A 15,315-nucleotide genomic window follows, 5' to 3' on the forward strand; every position below is an offset into this window, starting at 1 on the left:
CGGGCTGCTATATCTGGACGCCCACCCGGCGCGAGGCCACCGCCGTCTCTGCCGCCGTCCACCCGCCCGTCACGGCCCCGAAGTGACCGCCGCCCGCCCTCCGCGCTCCGCGCTTCCTTCGCCCAGGCCGCGCCCAGCTGGAATGCAGAGATCGCCGCCCGGCTACGGCGCACAGCACGACCCGCCCGCCCACCGCGACTGTGCATGGGCCCCGCGACCCGGGGCCGCCGCTGAGCCGCGCGGCCCCTCCGCCGCCCCCGCCGCGCCCGCCTCGCCGCCCAGCCCGCCGCGCAGCCCCGATCCTGGGAGCTATGGCCTCAGCCCGGCCGGCCGCGGTGAGCGCGTGGCGGCCGACGAGTCGCGCATTCGACGGCCCATGAACGCCTTCATGGTGTGGGCGAAGGACGAGCGCAAGCGGCTGGCGCAGCAGAACCCAGACCTGCACAACGCGGTGCTCAGCAAGATGCTGGGTGAGTGGCGGGGCGGGGGCGGGAGCGGGGGCGCCTCTCCCCGGGCGGGCCGGGGCGGCGGGCGCGTGGGGCCCGGAGCGACCCGCGCGACGGCAGCCGCTGACCCGCCGCGCCCGCAGGCAAAGCGTGGAAGGAGCTGAGCCTGGCGGAGAAGCGGCCCTTCGTGGAGGAGGCGGAGCGGCTGCGCGTGCAGCACCTGCGCGACCACCCCAACTACAAGTACCGGCCGCGCCGCAAGAAGCAGGCGCGCAAGGCGCGGCGCCTGGAGCCCGGCCTCCTGCTGCAGGGCCTGGCGCCCCCGGCCCCGCCGCCCGAGCCCTTCCCCGCGGCGCCGGGCCCCGCCCGTGCCTTCCGCGAGCTGCCCCCGCTGGGAGCCGAGTTCGACGGCCTGGGGCTGCCCACGCCCGAGCGCTCGCCGCTGGACGGCCTGGAGCCCGGCGAGGCAGCCTTCTTTCCGCCGCCCGCGGCGCCCGAGGACTGCGTGCTGCGGGCTTTCCGCGCGCCCTACGCGCCCGCCGAGTTGTCCCGGGACCCTGGCGGCTGCTACGGGGCGCCCCTGGCAGAGGCGCTCAGGACCGCGCCCGCCCCCGCGGCGCCGCTCCCCGGCCTCTACTACGGCGCCCTGGGCGCCCCTGGCCCGCACCCCGGCCCGCTCTCGCCGCCGCCTGAGGCCCCGCCGCTGGAGGGCGCCGAGCCGCTGGGGCCCGCCGCCGACCTGTGGGCCGACGTGGACCTCACCGAGTTCGACCAGTACCTCAACTGCGGCCGGACTCGCCACGACGCCGCCGGGCTGCCCTACCACCTGGCGCTGGCCAAGCTGGGCCCGCGCGCCATGTCCTGCCCGGAGGAGAGCAGCCTGATCGCCGCGCTGTCCGACGCCAGCAGCGCCGTGTACTACAGCGCGTGCATCTCGGGCTAGGCCGGTGCCGCCGCCGCCTCGCGGCCTCTCCCGCAGGGTGTGCCGCCGCCGCCGGCGGGACCACAAAGCTCGAGCCTGGCCCCGGCCCGCAGGCCCTGCAAGGGTGGGTCCCACTTGTACAGGCTTTCCCAGGACGCACCTGTGGGCTGGCCCTGCCAGGGTTGTTTTCAAGCGCCTAATCCTTCTCCTGCAGTGTTTTCTAGAATCAGGCTGTATTTTCTACCTTGCCTTTTTTATATACATAATACATTATATTTAAATTTTAATTAAACTTTTAAACCTTTTCTTCCAAGGGGTTTCAGTGATCAACGCATCAATGTAGCAAGGGCTTTTTAAGTAGGAGTGACAATGTTTGCTGTAAAGGAGGAGCCTGGCGCTGGTCCCCCTGGGCCGGGTGAAGCCACAGTGAAGTGCCTCATCCTTGCCCTGAGCACCACCTTGTCCGTGGTAGCCGGGGAAGACCGGCCCTGGACATGCACTTCCCTCCAAATCTCCCTCCACAGCCTGACCCCCAGTTGGACCCCACAGCACTCAATTCCCCATCCTTCCCAGGAGGACACTCCCCAGAGAGAGTGGGGGGAAGGCAGGAGCTGTGGGCACCCCCCATCCTCCCAGCCCTCCATCTCCCTTCTGCCCTGCCCCATGGTGACTCCAACCTCATAGGGTCAGACTGTGCTGAGCAATCCCCTCACCCAGGTCTCCTCAAACTCATCTCCTCCTTAAACTTCCTTTAAGCCCAGAGACTGCCCAAGACAGCGCCCTCCTGGAAGGAGGCGGGCAGGGTTAACACCTGTATGTAGACATGGCGTCCTAGAGGCCCCGTCTGTCATTTTCAACCCAGTGTCTCCAGAGAGGGCAGAACCATGACACACCATGATGCTCCCCAAGGTCACCTGCCCGCACCAGAGCAGGGGACAGGCCTCACATCTCAAGCCTCCCACACTGGAGTCGCATGGCACTGGCCCTCTGCCCCCAGGACTGGGCCCTTCCCACACCGCCTCCTTGGCCCCAGCTCCTATCCAGCGCCCCCAGGTTTAGGAAAAGTTGGCAACAATCACCCTCATGGGTGATTCTCCTGTGGGACCGAGCCCATTAGCACCTCCAGACCTGATTCCCCTGCACCAGCTCCTCAGGGCCTAGCAGGTCTTCTAAGCCAAGTGGAGAGTCACGTGGCCCCCTGATCTGTCCTGTCCCAGCCCCCCCCATGGTATATTTAGGGTCCTGCTGACCCCTGAGTACCCCAATGGGGGGAAGTCACACTCAGTTTCCCATGAGCATGTGTTCAGGGGGGGAGCATGGTGTCTGAGATGTCCAGGCCCTGTGATGCGGGTGAAATGGAATCTGACTACACACCTGTGAGCGTGCTTGTCAGCCAGCACGTACATGCGTGTGTGCACTTGAGGCTCTGAGCATAGCTGCGGTGCTGAGATTGTGACCATCCGTGAAGGTGACTGTGTGTACGGCACTCAGTGCACACGGTGTGCAGCAAGCCTGGGCCTGGCTGCTCATGTGCCCGTGTAAGCCTCGGTGTCGCACACGGGGTCTGCTGCCTGAGTGTGTGTGTGGGGGAAAGGTGTGCGGCTGTTGTGCGTGTCCTGCCTCTGGGAGGTATGCTGACATCAATCACCTGTGTGTTAACTGGCATGAGCCCTGCATCTCAGCTGGCAGAGCTGGGGAGCAGGACCTGGGTCCCCTATCCCCACCCCATCAGCAGCAGGGCCCAGAAAACTCAAAGACAGGGATGGAGAAAGACAAGCTGAGGAGGCCAGAGATGGACTCAGAAGTGGTGAGAGATGCCTCCAGTGGGTGGAGGGACAGACAGAAATAGCCCACAGGACACCAGGAACATCGCCCCCTCCTTTACAGCACACGCGACTGCCAGCACACAGTGGGGGCAGGCAAGCTGAGACACAAGCAACAAGGGTGGTTCAGTCCAGGCACATTTGTCACAGCGGGAAAGGGGCTCTGAGGCACCCCTTTTGAGTCCTGGGCTCTCACATGGGAGAAGTGCTCATGGCCCATGAGTGTTCAAGCCACACCCACTCTCACAGCTCAGGAACTCCTGTCCTGGGCCTGACCCTGCTGGGGGAACAGGTGGCCCACCCCCTGGAGCCCTGAGTCAGCTTGGCCAAGGTGCACCCACTGTGGCTCCTCCCAGGACTGGACCCATGACAGCTGGAGCCCAGGAGCCTCTGCACAGGTGTGGGCCCTCCTACCCCTCCCCTCACTCCTGGCCAGGCAGAAGGGAAGGAGGACCAGCCCAGCCTGCCCTCTGCCTAGACGTGAACAGCCCCCGAGGTCCTCCCTGCCTGGGCCACTGGTGCTCCTGCCCAGTGACACCCATGGACACACCGAGAAAGGTACCAGGCCAGCTACAGGGCTGTGCGGGGCTGTCTTGGCTGTTTTCTGGCTCAGGCTGGAGCATCTTCACACCCTTCATTCTGGGCTTCACACCCCACCCCATCTCACCCAGAGGCCCTGGAGCCCCAGAGCCAAGGGATGAGGAGTCCCGTGGATGCCTGGGGTGGCATCGCCCCACTACCCAAGGAGGGTGAGGCCCAGCAGCATACTCCCCAGAAGCCACTCCCTCAGTTCCAGGTGGGAGGCCAGTGGGGGTCCCCATGTGGAGGAGCCCCCAAGCCAGGAACAGGGTCTGGGCAAGGACACGAAGGGCCTCTCCCCAAGGGCCGAGGTTTCTACTAGCGGCTCCTCAGCAGTGGTGCTAGGCCAGGGGAGAGGGTCTCCTCAGAGGCCCTTTGTCCAGATCCCTGTCTGGGGGCTCCCCAAGGGGCCTGGCTCTGCCCCAGCTGGTCCTAGGCAGGACACAGCCCAGAGCCTGGGTGGCTCCGGCTCCAGGTCAGACTTTCCACCCTCTGCCTCCTGCTCCACCTACTTGGTTCCCCAAGGGTCAGAGAAGGGAAGTCCACCCCCCACCCCCACCCCCAGCTCCCGCTGAGTCAGGCCAGCCAGGAACAGGCCCGGGCGGCCTAGTGCCCGGCGGGAAGTTCTAGCCCCGACCTGGCAAAGGCTTGGCTCCCACGCCCAGGACCCAGCCTGGTCCTGGAGTGACCTGCGGGGATGTGGAACCCTTCCCAGCAAGCTGCCCGTGGGAGGAGGGCAGGGAGGTGGGGCAGAGAGCAGGTAAACTGCACCCTCGCCCCCGCAGACCCAGTCACCACCCTCTGGAACACTGTCAAGAGATACACCAACAACAACTCGGTGCTCACACACCAGCCCCAGTGATGCCATGCTGGCGAGCGAGCAGGGACCAAACCACCCTGCACCCCCCTGGACAAGCACTAGACAATCCAACCGCCCAGCTCACATGCTACAAAACCTACACACATTGTTAAGTGAACAATTCAGTGTTTTAGTATATTCACAGGTTGTGCAAACACCACCACTGATTTCATTGTTTTTCTATAAACCCCCAAAGCCCCTGCCCATCAGCAGTCCTGGTCCATTCTTCCTCACCACAGCCCCGAGAAGCGCCATCTTCGCCTGCTCTGTGCACTGGCCTGCCCTGGACTCTTCCCACAGAGCAGGGATGGGGTGCCTAGCCCGCAAGCTGTGGAAGGCCTGGGAAATCGTTTGGTCTGGCCCTGCAAGGCATTAGGGGTGATTAATTAAATGTTTGATCAAATGTAGCAGCTAATTTTTAAGTTGCTGATTTTGTCTGGCCTGAGGATGGTTACAAACATCCAAATGGCCCTTGGCAGAAACAAGAAGCCCCCCTGCAGTGGGTGGAGCCACAGAGTAAGCGGCCTTTTGAGTCATGCTTTGCTCACTTAGCATCATATTTTCTTTTTTTTTTTAAATAGATCTTATTGATTTTTTACAGAGAGGAAGGGAGAGGGACAGAGAGTCAGAAACATCGATGAGAGAGAAACATCGATCAGCTGCCTCCTGCACACTCCCCACTGGGGATGTGCCTGCAACCAAGGTACATGCCCTTGACCGGAATCGAACCTGGGACCCTTGAGTCTGCAGGCCGACGCTCCATCCACTGAGCCAAACCGGCTAGGGCTTAGCATCATCTATACTAATAAAAGGGTAATATGCTAATTAGACTGGGAGACCTTCCAGACATTCTTCTGGACAAAGCCATGGTGGCAGGGCCAAGGTAGAGGCGGTTAGAGGCCAAGAGGGCAGGGCAGTTGTGGGTGATCAGGCTGTTGGGGGGCGGGGCTGTTGGGGGTAAGCAGACCAGCAGGGGAGCCAGTTGGGAGCAAGGAGGACATCAGTGGGGGTCAGTTGGAGGTGATGAGGACAGCGGGAGGGGGCAGTTTGGAGTGAGCAGGCCAGCAGGGGGGCAGTTGGGGAAGAGCAGGCTGGCGGGGAGGGAAGGTGGGGGCAAGCAGGCCAGCAGGGGGGGCAGTTGGGAGTGATCAGGCTGGCGGGGGGGGGGGGGCAGTTGGGGGCGAGCAGGCCAGCAAGCAGAGTGGTTAGGGGCAATCAGGCAGGCAGGCAGGCAGGTGAGCAGTTAGGAGCCAGCAGTCCCGGATTGCGAGAGGGATGTCCGACTGCCAGTTTAGGCCCGATCCCTGTAAACCGGCAGTAAGACATCCTTTGAGGACTCCCAGATTGGAGAGGGTGCAGGCCTGGCTGAGGAACACCCCCCTCCCCCATGCATGAATTTCATGCACCGGGCCACTAGTATTTTCAAGGTTCACCCATGTGCCAGCATCATCGGACTGTTCCTTATTCCTTTTTATTTTTATTGATCTCAGTGAGGAAGGGAAAGGGAGAGAGCAAAACATCAATGATGAGAGAGAATCATGGATCAGCTGCCTCCTGCACGCCCACTCTGGGGATTGAACCCGCAACCCAGGTATGTGGCCTGACTGGGAATCTAACTGTGACCTCCTGGTTCATAGGTCGTTGCTCAACTACTGAGCCACACCTTCCAGCCTCATTCCTTTTTAAGGCTGAACAATATTCCATATGGACAGACCACATTGATTTCTTGGTTCATCAATGATGGACATGTGGGTTGATTGGTGTCTTGGCTATTGTGAATAATGCTGTGAACATTGTGTGTGGATGTGTCTGTTAAAATGACATACATTTGTATCTGATGAACAAGCCTGAGCAAGCAGATTAAGCACCTTAAATCCATATGCTAGAGCAGCTGCCCCCAAAAGGGGGGTCCAGAGCCTCTGAGCTCCAATTCCATCGCCCCCCACAACCAAGGCCCACCCCACGCCTGCCGCAGGCCCGGGCGGGGCTCCGGGGGCAGGTGCCGCCCGGTCCACGAGGGTTTTGGCCTCGTGTGTGGGAGGCCTGGGGGGAGGGTGTGGGGCACCGAGGTGCCTCCTCTTCTGTTTCAGCCACAGCCCCCGGCTTCCGCCCGCCACCGTCAGGGCCTCCCGCCACCATCAGGGCCTCCGGGGGAAGCGCCGAGGCGGCTCCCGCCCTCCCCGGCCCCACCCGGTGCCCAGGACCCTGCCCCAAGGCCCGGCCTGCCGTTCCCAGGAGCCGGTCGGCCCCACGCCCCTCCCAGTCCCCACGACCTGCCCCCCGCCGCCGCCGCTCAAGGAAACAGGAAGGGGCGCGCGGCGCTGGGAGGAAGCGCAGGAAGCGGCGCGGGCTTATCTGGGGCCGCAGCCGGACCCCTGGCCGCTCGCCCTGCGCAGGCCGGGCAGGGGCGGACCCTGGGGTGCCCTGCCCGTGCCAGCCCTAGGCACCACCGTCACACTGGGCGATGGAGGCGAGTCCCTGAGTCAGGCTGCGCCCCTCCACCCGCCGGAGAGACTCCCAACGCGCTGAGAGCAGCGCAGGCCGGAGGTGCCCAGGGGCCAGCGTCTGACCCAGGGACGCCCTCCCGCTCAGCACACAGGGCCTGACGCCGCGTTTCCCTCCCCAGGACTGCTCCCCCGGCAGGACCGGCTCCCTGCGGCTCTGGGGGTAATTGGAGGGTAGAAGGCTATTTGTTTCTGTGCTGACAAAGCTGGGTCTTTTCCTAGGGAGGGGGCAGGATGGGGACTGTCGCTGAGCACTCCCCAGGGTCCCACAGGCCACTGGCAAAGACAATGGGCTGCAGCACCTGGCACCCCCACAAGGAGTGTTTGCTTTGCTTCCTGGAGTGGGGCCTTGTTTGTTCCCGCAGCCCAGCTGGAGCAGGCAGCCTCCTTGCACACCTGCAGGACCAAGGGTCCAGCTCAGGCTCACACGCCAGGGCCCTTGCTGGCAGGCCGTGCCCGGGTCTCCCTGCAGGTGCTTCCTCGGGCTCCCGCTCACGGCCCAGTCCTCAGCACCCAGCACAGATATGGGGCAGCGGTGGCTCCATGAACCCAAAACTGCATGTCAGGCTGGGGGTGGCCAGTGGGGCAGGGGACATGGGGGAGGTGCTGCCAGAGCCCATGAGAGGACCCCAGGGAAGGGCTCATACCCCACCCCTGGGCCTGTTGGCAGCGTGGGAAGGGGCAGAGGTGGGGGTGTGGAACACACAGTGGCAAAGTCAGGCTAACTTTGGTTTTTCTAACCCAGAGACTAGTTTGCAGATGGCCCGGGTTCCAGATGTTCTTTCAAAAGCTCGCAGTCTGGGGAGTCCGCGGGACGGCTACTCTTCAAAGTCAGCCTGGCCCTCCTTGGCGCTGTGTGGGGGCCTGGCTCCCTGCTTTGGGAAGTTGCACAACCCTGGCCAGTGCCCTGCAGCCCCATCTGCCGCTGCTCAGCCCTCCTCTGTGCCCCAGCCCCCGCCTCCTGGAAGCAGCTGAGAAGGCATGAGTGCGGGACAGGACGCCACTGGGCCCAGCCCCGACCCCACCATGTGAGCCACAGAAACGGTTTGGTTTTACATTGAGAGAACCAGGCTCAAGCCACAGGCCCAGGGCCTCAGCAGGGAGGGCAGTGCATACCTGGCAGACGTATGGACACGAGGGCCCGTGCACTGAGCCATGCCTAGACATGCTACCCCCAGCCAGTGCCTCTGTCCCTGTGGTCCAGTCTCGCTCCAGTTCTGTCAGCGCTGGTCAGTCCCAGCCAGTGCATTTACTGAGCGCTCGTGTGCTGTGGTGAGCAACACACAGAGGGGGTCCCAGTGCCAGGCCTGAAGAACAGCCAGCACCTTGGGGTCTGGACGGGCACCCAGCTCTCCCTCTAGTCTGTCTCAGCAGCCGTGTATCTCTGTACCTGCCCCCACTCAGCCCAAATGAAGTTTGTCCCAAAAGCCAGAAGCCTACCCTGACCCCCAAAAGACCTATGTCCACACCCAGAAGTTGTGAGTGGCACCTTATGTAGAAAAAGGGTCTTGGCAGGTGTGGCCCTGAATCCAAGGGCAACACGCTCCTGAGAGAGGAGGCGGAGATGGCAGCGACACAGCCTCCTCTACTGACACCTGGGCCACCAGAAGCTGCAAGAAGCAGGAAGGGGCCCTCCTGTGGGCCCTGGAGGGAGCATGGCCCCAGATACCTTGATTTCAGGCCAGTGACACTGATTTTGGACTCTGGCTTCTGGAATCGTGAGGAAAGAAACATCTACTGTTCTAAGCCAACTAGTTTGTGGTGATTTTTTACAGCAGCCTTAGGATACAGATAGTTTTTTTTAAATCATGAACAATCTATCATTGTCTTTTTGTTTTTAATTTTTATTGATCTCAGAGAGGAAGGGAGAGGGAGAGAGAGAAAGAAACATCAATGATAAGAGAGAATCATTGATTAGCTGCCTCCTGCACACCCCACACCTGGGCATGTGCCCTGACCAGGAATTGAACCCTGACCTCCTGGTTCATAGGTTGACGCTCAACCACTGAGTCATACTAGTCAGGCCAGATGGCTTCTATGGTGAGGGGACAGGGCCCGGGTCCCCCACACCCACAATACTGGCCCATCATCCAGGGGTTGGCATGTCTGAGGCCTCAAGAGAAAGGTCAGAGGGTGGAAGGGGGTGGGTGAGGGCACTGCAAGAGCAAGATCATGGGATCTCTGTGTTCTGCTGGCTCAGACCAGAGGCCTCCAACGCCCGCCCCCCGGGCATTCAATTTGCCAGGACAGACTAGACCAGGAGGGCCTCAGAGAGGGGAGCTTCCTGGGCAGGGGGAAGGGAGAGGGAGGGGGAGACAGGAGCCTGGACTGTGTTGCACACGCACTTCTATGTACACACTCAAAGGTAACCCCTCAGCGCACATCTGTGTGCACACTGACACAGACACACACACTACCAGGTGGGGCCAGGGAGTGGGGGCATCTTACCCACTCATGTGGTCGTGGCCCAGGACTTGGGTGGGGATTGTGTCCTTAAAACTCTGAGACCTCTGCTTTCCCCCCCAGCCCCCCAGGCTGTGGTTTGTGTGAACCACATGGGTGGATGAAGGGACTGCCTGTTACCACCCACTTCCAAGGCAGCAGGAAAAGAGCATGGTGGGTGGGCAGCAGCCATGAGTGCCTGGAGGCCATGCCAGGCATGCTCTCCCCATGGCCCCAGGCCTGGGGCAGGTCCAAGTGCTGGGAGCTGGCTGCCTGGGAAAGACAGGAGCCTAGTGGGGGCCTCCTTGGAGGGCCTGCTCTCCTCCTGCCCCTGCACTGACGCTAAGAACCTTCTTCAGCCCCAACTCAGCGACCCCATGTCTTAGGCTCCAACCAAACTGGACCTGTTCCCCTACCTGGATACTGGGCCCCTCAGGGCCCACACAGCAGGAGCCCCAGGATGGGATTGCTCCATCCAACACAGGTTTGCTCCCCTCATCAGTGTCCCCCAAGTTCAAGAGGACACACCCAGGTGCTCAGGCCAGGACCCTCCGGTTGCCTGGACCTCCATCGACCCCTTCATGTCCCAGCCTATTCCTTCAGCCTCAACCACAAAGCCCCCCCACCCCCACCCCTCGCACTGGGGTTTCTCTTGATCAGGACTTAGGAGTGAGCTGAGGCTGAGCACTGAGCCAGGAGCCTGGCTCTCCGCTGCACACGGGCACATTCAGGGACCACCCTCCCGCTGGCCTTGCCCTAGCTCTTACACTTCCTGGCATGTGCCCTGGGGCAAGTCCCGACCTGGTGCCTCAGTTTCCTCACCTAGAAAATGGACACTAGTTCCTGCTGCACAGACTCAATGTGTTAACACAGTGAGCGCTGGGCAGGGTCCGTCATGCCCTGATGGTCACGCCCATGGCTGCCCCCTGAAGGCCTTCCTGCACCTCCTGCCTCGGCTCTGCCAGGACCTGAGGCAGGGCCTGCTTTGAGGCCTCCGGTGCAGCCGTCTCTGGAGAAGCATCCGCCTTAACCAGTGGCACTGCCTGCCGGATCCCCCCTTGGCCACAGGCTGGACTTGGGAGGGGACACAGACCCCAGGGCCATGCAGTCGCGAGGAGGGAAGCAGGGATTGGTGCCCCACTCGGCCAAGAAACGCAGGGTCCCCAGGGTATGAGACAGTGGGTCTCTGGCCAGCCTGTCCAGTCCCACAAAGGGGGCCACAGCCACCCCTCCCAGGGCAGCAGGAAATGGCCTGGCCCCACTTGCAGCCAGGGCCAGCGACTCTGGCTTCCCTTCAGGCCCGACTCTGGCTTCCCTTCAGGCCCGTTTCCTTTATCCGGCTGTTTTGCTGTGAATTCACAAAGCCCAGCCTTCCCCTCCCCTCCATCACCACCCCTCCCCCGATCCAGAGGGAAGCCCACGGACACTCAACATGTTGCAGCGCCTGCATGAGTCCCCTCCACCCCAGCCTAAAGCCGCCAACGGAGCCAGAGTCCAGCGTTGGAAGCTGCCCCCTGCTGCCCGAGGTCGGGAGGGCAGAGCGTGCCCAGGTGTAAAGGAAGTGTACCCCAGGTTCCCCAACAGTCGGTGCCCCCAGCGCCCACTCCCAACCAAGAAGCAGAGCTCCCCCCCACCCACCCCCAAAAGCTAGCAGGCGAAGGGAACAAGAACCGGACTGGCAACACCAGCTGTTTATTGAGGCCTCTCTCGGTGTGTGCAGGGCAGCCCGGTACCGAACAGGGCTCACAGCTCCAGGTCCCGGGCCCTCGGGTGAACAGGCGTCAGGATGAGAGCTGGGTGGGACTCAATGGCCAGCCAGGTCAACACGGAGCCCTCGGTGGTCACCAAACGAGACTCATCCCAAGGCCCCTTACAGGGCGAGCTAGGGGCCCCGGCTGCCCAAGGCTCGCAGGGCGAAGAGCTTCTCCCAGCAGGTGGCGACGGCGTCCAGGGCTCGCAGCAGGAGCCGCCTCCGCCTGCCGCGATGCCGCTGAGGGCGCGGCCGAGCCCACCAGCTCTGACGGCTCGGCTGTCGGGAACGGGCGGTCAGCACCTGTGCACAATCCAGGAGCCCCCCCCCCCCCCCCCCGCAGCTCACGCCCAGCCTGGTCAGGGGGCCCACTGTGAAGCCCCAAATCATGGGCGGGCCCAGGGTCTAGACCCGCACACACTCGGGGACAGGCGCACACCTGGCGCAGAGGCCGGCAGTGGCGTCGCATCACCGCCTCCGTGCGCAGGGCCACGGTCCAGGCAGCTCTCTCCAGGGCCCCGCGGGGGTCCCCAGCCACCGCTCCACGCAGGGCCCGCCCCAGGGCCGCGATGGACACTAGAATACTGTGCTCCTGGGGAGGAAAGGGAGGAAATGGCGGGGCTGGGGGAAGAGCCCGATGGGAAACGCCAGGAAGGAGGCTGGAGGGCGTGGGCGGGGCCTCTCCTCACCTTCTGGGCGCCACAGGAGGGCCCCACCCGACCCCGCCGTCCAGGGGCCACGGCGTCAGTCTGGTTTTTCTGAACGAAATGGAGATGTCTGGAGCCTGGCCCGTCCCCTGCGTCCCCCGGCCCTGCCCGCCTCGCGGCAGCCTGCAGGTCCTCAAAGATGACAGCCTGGTAGTGGCGCAGCACGTCGGGGACACTGCAGGCGCGGGGCTGGGCCGGGAGCGCGGTTCCTAGCAGCGCCAGCAGGAGCGCCCAGAGCACGGGCTTGGGGGTTACCTAAAAGGCCACCAGGTCAGGGTGGGGCGCCCAGGCCTATGGAGGGGTCTCTCCTCCAGCAGCCTCACAGGCAGTGTGCTCCGCCCCCAACCTTGAGGAATCTGAGCTGGTGTAAATGCAAATGTCACCCCGACATCCAACAAGCAGCTGAGGCCCAAGTCCCTGCTGCTTACATAAGTCCTGGGATGCACAGCGAGGGACTGTCAGCAATACTCTAATCACTAGGCTGGTGCTGGGTTTACGGGGCTGTACACCTGAAACTAATAGAATCATGTGTCGCCTGTAATTGAAGATAAAACACGATTTAAGAAAAAAGTAGTACAATAAGCCAGCTGAACGCTGAGTGGGTGAGGCTGGAAAGGAGACAGGCTCCAGAGCCCACAAGACTGTGGGGCAGGCCTGGCCTAGGCAGGGTACAGCAGGGTGCCCCTCCCCACCCCCCTCCCAGAGCCTGGCCCTCTTGCTGGGTGCCCCATGCCCCAGCACACTGCTCACTTCCGTGCGCCCACCCTCCCCACAGGAATCCTGGGCAGAACTACCCCTAGCAGGGGCTCCTACAATCAGCTCTGACCCAGGAAATGGGGGTCCTCCTGCACCCATAACCCAACCAGGACAGGGTGAGGGCTCAGAACTCATGGCCACACCCCTTTAGAAGTGTAAGGCTTGGGGAAATCCCAGACGAGACGGGAGGGGCCACACTATGCCCCACCAGATATTCCATTTAAGGGCTCCCTCCTCAGAATGGGGGGGAGGGGGCAGCTCTCATGAGTAGAAATCCAACCCCCCCCCCCCCAAACTCAAACATCAATAAGAAAGATTTGTCTCCAGCTCCCAGCCCCCAAACCCACCCTCGGGCCCCAAGATGAAATCCAACAGCGACTGGAAAATTAATCAAGTGAACCGAGCGAGACCAGGACTCGACTCCGCTTCCCAGCCCTGGCGGACAGCCTCCTGGGCTGAGCACCCTTGCAGGCGCCCAGGCCTGGTGTCTGCGAGGCTCCTGCAAGGGCCACCTGGCCGCTGGAGGAGCAGATGCAACTAGCCGTGCCCCTTCTCAATCCTGGGGCATGCAGGAGGATGTCCAACCCAGAATCGCCCCTCTGCCTGCTGTGAGTCAGAGCATGGTGACAGAACAAGATGGTACTGGAGGAGGGACATCCAAGTGGTCATGTTTGTTGCCTAGGGATCCTCAGAAGGCCCATCTGTCCCGTCCCCCCTACAGGCACACATGCACGTGCGCACACAGGGCCCAAGGCTCAGCCCAGCCCTGCAGACTCCCTGCCCCCAACACTGCTGGGAAAGGCTCGGCCCAGCACCTGCGGCCCGAGCACACAGGGCCAGGCTCCGTGGCCACCCAAGGGGGATTTTCCCAGTCGGTCCTGGCCAGTCGGTGGGGCACCGAGGATCACGCAGCCTTCTGGGCGGTGCCTGCTTCCACCTCCCAGCCCTTGGGCCATGTGAGTCCCCTCCCTGGGCCCAAAGCTGCTCACCATGGGCCTCTCAGGGTCAGGCCCTCCCTCACTCCTGCCTGTGAGTCTCCAACATGATCCTGGGGTCCTCAGGTGGGGTGCGGAAAGCTCTCCAGGTCCGGCTCCAAGCCCAACCAACCCCAGCCAAAGGCTTCCCTGGACGGGCTGCAGCAGGGCGGCTGTGGCTGGGCTGGCGGCAGGCGGACAAGGCTTTTGAAGTTGGCTCCTCCAGCAAAGGAGGGAGGGAGGAGGGAGGCCCCAGGATCCCAGCCTGCCCCCTCCCTCTCCCAACTCCGTATCCAATCACTTCTCCAATTAACTTGACCCTGGACCCAGCAGTGCTGGGCTCTCTTCCCACCCAGTGGGTCCTGGATTGAGTCACCAGCCCCACAGACATGTGCTGTCCCAAAGGGGGTGTGATGCCCAGTGGACAGTACAGCCAGGTGGGGAAGGGGAGCCAAGGAAGTGGGGGGCCATCCCCCCTGCCCCCGCATTTGGGTCTCCCTCTAGGGTTGGCAGTGCTCTCTCCCAGGAACCTGGCCACGACAGAACCAGCAAGGGGGACTTTATCCCCACCACGCCAGCCCCACACTTGACGCCCAGGGGTCCTGCCCCAGCAGGTCCCTGGCGTGGGACTTCCCGCTGGTCCAGCACTCAGCTGCTGCCCCTCCTGGCTGGGCCATAGCACCCCGCCTGGCCCGAAGGATAGGGACAGCCTCTGGAACCCACTCGCCGGAAGTTGTAGTTGAAAAAATGTCAGCTGAAGAAAAGCTGAAGTGTTTTCCCAAGAAGAAAAATAATGTACCTCAAAGCACTTGAGAAAGCAACCCCCACGACATTCACGTGTGGATAATCCTGATGCTCTGGAACTTTCCAAGGGCCCTGCAGGAAGCCTCACCTGACATCAAAGCCAGAGGAGGTGCCCAGGAGACACGCCCCACTTGGGGCGCAGAAGGCCACCCACATCCCTGTGGCCACAGCCAGTCACTGTCCCTCCCTGGGCCTTGCTTTCCACATCACAGAGACGAATGATCTCCTAGAAGCTGCAGGACTCTGTCTGCAGGGCCCCGGGCAGACCTCCCGCCTCGTCCAGAAGAGATGGAAGGAAAGCGAGCCCAGCCACCTGCCTCTCCCTGCAGGGCCTAAGGAGGTCCTTCATGCTCACCTGCCAGTGTCCCAGGTAAATCCTGTTCAGCGTACAGAAGGACAGCGGCAAAAGCTTTCGGAGCTCTGCTGAGTACAAAGCAGCAAAAGCAAGTCCACCTGCAAATGTGCGAACATCTCTCACGGCGACATCTTCCTCCAACACCAGCTGAGGGCCTCCCAGGTGCCCTTCAGCACTGGCTCTTGGAGGCACCTAAGGATGTGGTTGTGTGCGCACAGACTCATGGAAGCCATCCCCCCACCCCAACTTGAACCTGTGATCTGGTGCCCCCCTCTAGAGGAGCTGCAGGCTCCAGAGGGGACAGACGAGTCACCAGCGAAGGTGCACTTCCTACCACCTTCCCCACACAGTCTCGCTGAGTCACCATCCTCTCTCAGAGGCCTTCCTGCACACA

The 15,315-nt window shown here is 62.5% G+C and overlaps 2 protein-coding genes across 2 annotated transcripts; one reads left to right on the top strand and one right to left on the bottom strand.

The window, feature by feature from the left end:
- Positions 1-19: 19 nt before the first annotated feature.
- Positions 20-1,660, top strand: SOX18 (SRY-box transcription factor 18). Its single transcript, XM_070419540.1, has 2 exons — positions 20-470; positions 590-1,660. The coding sequence occupies exons 1-2, from the start codon at positions 143-145 to the stop codon at positions 1,387-1,389; spliced, it is 1,128 nt and encodes a 375-aa protein (XP_070275641.1). The 5' UTR covers positions 20-142; the 3' UTR covers positions 1,390-1,660.
- Positions 1,661-11,266: 9,606 nt separating this feature from the next.
- CUNH20orf204 (chromosome unknown C20orf204 homolog) lies at positions 11,267-15,288 on the bottom strand. Its single transcript, XM_070421310.1, has 5 exons — positions 15,256-15,288; positions 14,922-15,113; positions 12,015-12,287; positions 11,765-11,917; positions 11,267-11,604 (listed from the first exon to the last, which is right to left on the bottom strand). Exons 1-5 carry the CDS (start codon positions 15,286-15,288, stop codon positions 11,458-11,460), a joined length of 798 nt encoding a protein of 265 aa, XP_070277411.1. The 3' UTR covers positions 11,267-11,457.
- Positions 15,289-15,315: the final 27 nt, after the last annotated feature.

Source organism: Myotis yumanensis, unplaced genomic scaffold (genome assembly GCF_028538775.1).
Source record: "Myotis yumanensis isolate MYYU_CA2020_CCGP unplaced genomic scaffold, mMyoYum1.0.hap1 SCAF_7, whole genome shotgun sequence".
NCBI lineage: Eukaryota > Metazoa > Chordata > Mammalia > Chiroptera > Vespertilionidae > Myotis > Myotis yumanensis.